The following is a 2,496-nucleotide window of genomic DNA, read 5'->3' on the forward strand; positions in this document are numbered from 1 at the left end:
AATTTGGTAAACAATATAAAAAATGCTATATTATAAATTTGGTAAACAACGATATGATAGTATAGGGGTTAATAAATTATTCATGCCTATAATTGAGCGAAAATCAGTTGCATAATGCGGCCACGTTGAGTGCCGTTGGATTCTTTCCTAGTCCATGACTTCTGCTTGGTTCTGTTTGTTAATGATTTGAGCTTGCTCATCTGTAAGATTTACATTTGCTGACCATGTTGCCTGCTCTGTTCTACTCTGCTTTATCATGTCAATAAGTTTCTCATAAATTATTTTTTTATTTTTTTTTATTTTGGGTCGAGAAAGGAAAAATCCTTAAATTTGGATACCATTTATGATGAAGTACATAACTTCAGTAATTTAGCCATAAAATTTCAAACCGCAGTTGAAAGGTTGAACTAAAAGTGGTAATTTATCTTTATATATAACAAAATAGAATTTTGTTTTCCACTCAAAATTTATTATCACTCTTTTTGAACCCAATAATGCAAACTGTGAAAACCACACACATTTAAAGAAGCTACGTGGTATGAAATGATTTCTCCGTACAGCGATTCGAATTTTAACTCCGTCTTCCATATTTTTCTATAAGAGAATTTACATGATGGAGCAAGACGGGTCTTGGTGGTATTTGTACTCGTATGGGTAGTGGTATGGATCACATATAACATTAAAAGGCACACCACCAGCATATGGTGTCCAAACTAGCTTTGATGGATCGTCATTCTGCTCTTCCTTCTCCTCTTCCTTTTTATCGTCCACAACGCTAACACTCAAAACCTCTGCATAATTCAGGCTTTTCCTCAGCAAAGTGGTGAGCAATACCACATCTAAATCATTCCCTGTTACCTCTATTTGATTCTTCTCCTGCTGAAGAGCTGCTTGTATTACCCCTGTGCATATATATGAAAACCAAATTTTCTAAGTCAAAGAAAAACAATGAAATGGGTTAAGAAAAAAACACAAAAAGAAATTGGTATTTTTTTGAGAGAATCCCAATATTTTTTTTTTCTGCTGCCTACCATCAACACCAACTGCAGTTTTGATTGCTTTGGTTCTGGATTTCTGGTCGTTTAGAGACACCTTGATGACCACCTTTTGCTGTAAAAAAAATGAATGAAAAACAACAAATTAGACGGAGATAAAGAGACAGACTTTTGAGTTTTTCACAAAAGTTTATGATTTTCTGACACAAGAAAAATGGTTTGGAAACGGAATATACAGAGCATACCTTCATGTTTTTGTTGCTGGTTGGCTAAAGATGGGGAAAAAATGGTGACCCAAAAAGGCAAAGACCCTTTTCGAAGAGGTAGTGAGAAAGAGAGAGAGAGACGAGAGTTCAGTGGGGAAATTGTGAAATGGGTTGGTTGGCCTTTTTGAGAGAAGCTAGGCTAATATTTATATAGTTTCTCTTAGAGGAGAAGAGGAGCTTGCGATGAAAGAGCTCTCTTTTAGCAGATTCCAAGAGCGTACCTTAGGCAAGCCAGTCAAATTTATTTTATTTTACTATTTTTATTATTTTTTGTTACCATGCAAAGAATTAGTTTTTGCTATTGATTTACTAGAATGTAATTGTAATATTTGTAATTTTGCAACACAATTTCATTTATTTATTTATTTTTTAAATCTTGTTTTAAATTGTTTTTTCTTCTTCTATATAACTGATTTTAATTTCTTCTAGTATTACTTATAATGTTTTTGTTTTCACTTCAATTATTACGTTTCTTTAGAGATATATTATTTGTATATCTTTTAAGAAATAAATCAATTATTGCATTTCTTTTGAGATATATTATTTGTATATCTTTTAAGAAATAAATATTTGTTATATTTTGACATGGACAAGAAAATTAGTTTGTTCTAATACCCAAATGGATATTGAAATCAAGTATGAGCATTTTAAATTTTTCTTAAAAAATTGAAATTTCACTTCATAAATTCAAATGTTATACCAATTAATTATAGTTTACACAAATTTACATTGATTTTAAAAAAATATCTCATATTATCTAAGATATAGTAATACTAAAAATACCAAAACAAAATAAAAGTAAAAATATGAGAACTAAATTTTTTTATGTCGTTATTATTATTATTATTATTATAATATATATAAATATATATATATATATATATATAAATTGATGATCTAGATAATAAATATCAAAAACTTTATAAATAAATGCCGCTAGTAATATAAAACCTTTATCTATCGAATTTTGTTCATAATCCTTATATTATTCCATTTTACCCCACAAACTGAGAAACTGTTATAAACAATACAGAAAAATCTTAACAATTCTCTCCCATATTTTATTTATGAAAATTAATTAAACTATATTAACATTTTGCTTGCAGTGATAGTTGAAAACGACAGCTAATTGTCAAATCTACATCTGACTGGGGCGGTACAGTGAACCGTTAACAAACAAACTGTACGGTCATTTTAAAGTCACATTGCTTAATTCAAAAACATTTCATTTCATC

The 2,496-nt window shown here is 29.5% G+C and overlaps 1 protein-coding gene across 1 annotated transcript; it reads right to left on the minus strand.

Moving 5' to 3' along the window:
* Positions 1-314: 314 nt before the first annotated feature.
* LOC107416805 (heavy metal-associated isoprenylated plant protein 16) lies at positions 315-1,402 on the minus strand. The gene is made up of 3 exons (XM_016025338.4): positions 1,241-1,402; positions 1,032-1,110; positions 315-902 (listed from the first exon to the last, which is right to left on the minus strand). Exons 1-3 carry the CDS (start codon positions 1,244-1,246, stop codon positions 607-609), a joined length of 381 nt encoding a protein of 126 aa, XP_015880824.2. The 5' UTR covers positions 1,247-1,402; the 3' UTR covers positions 315-606.
* Positions 1,403-2,496: the final 1,094 nt, after the last annotated feature.

Source organism: Ziziphus jujuba, chromosome 4 (assembly GCF_031755915.1).
Source record: "Ziziphus jujuba cultivar Dongzao chromosome 4, ASM3175591v1".
Taxonomy (NCBI): Eukaryota; Viridiplantae; Streptophyta; class Magnoliopsida; order Rosales; family Rhamnaceae; genus Ziziphus; species Ziziphus jujuba.

Coding starts and splice junctions, on each gene's coding strand:
- LOC107416805 (XM_016025338.4), bottom strand. Junction 903..1,031: donor AACTGCAGTTGGTGTTGATG/GTAGGCAGCAGA, acceptor ATATATGCACAG/GGGTAATACAAGCAGCTCTT.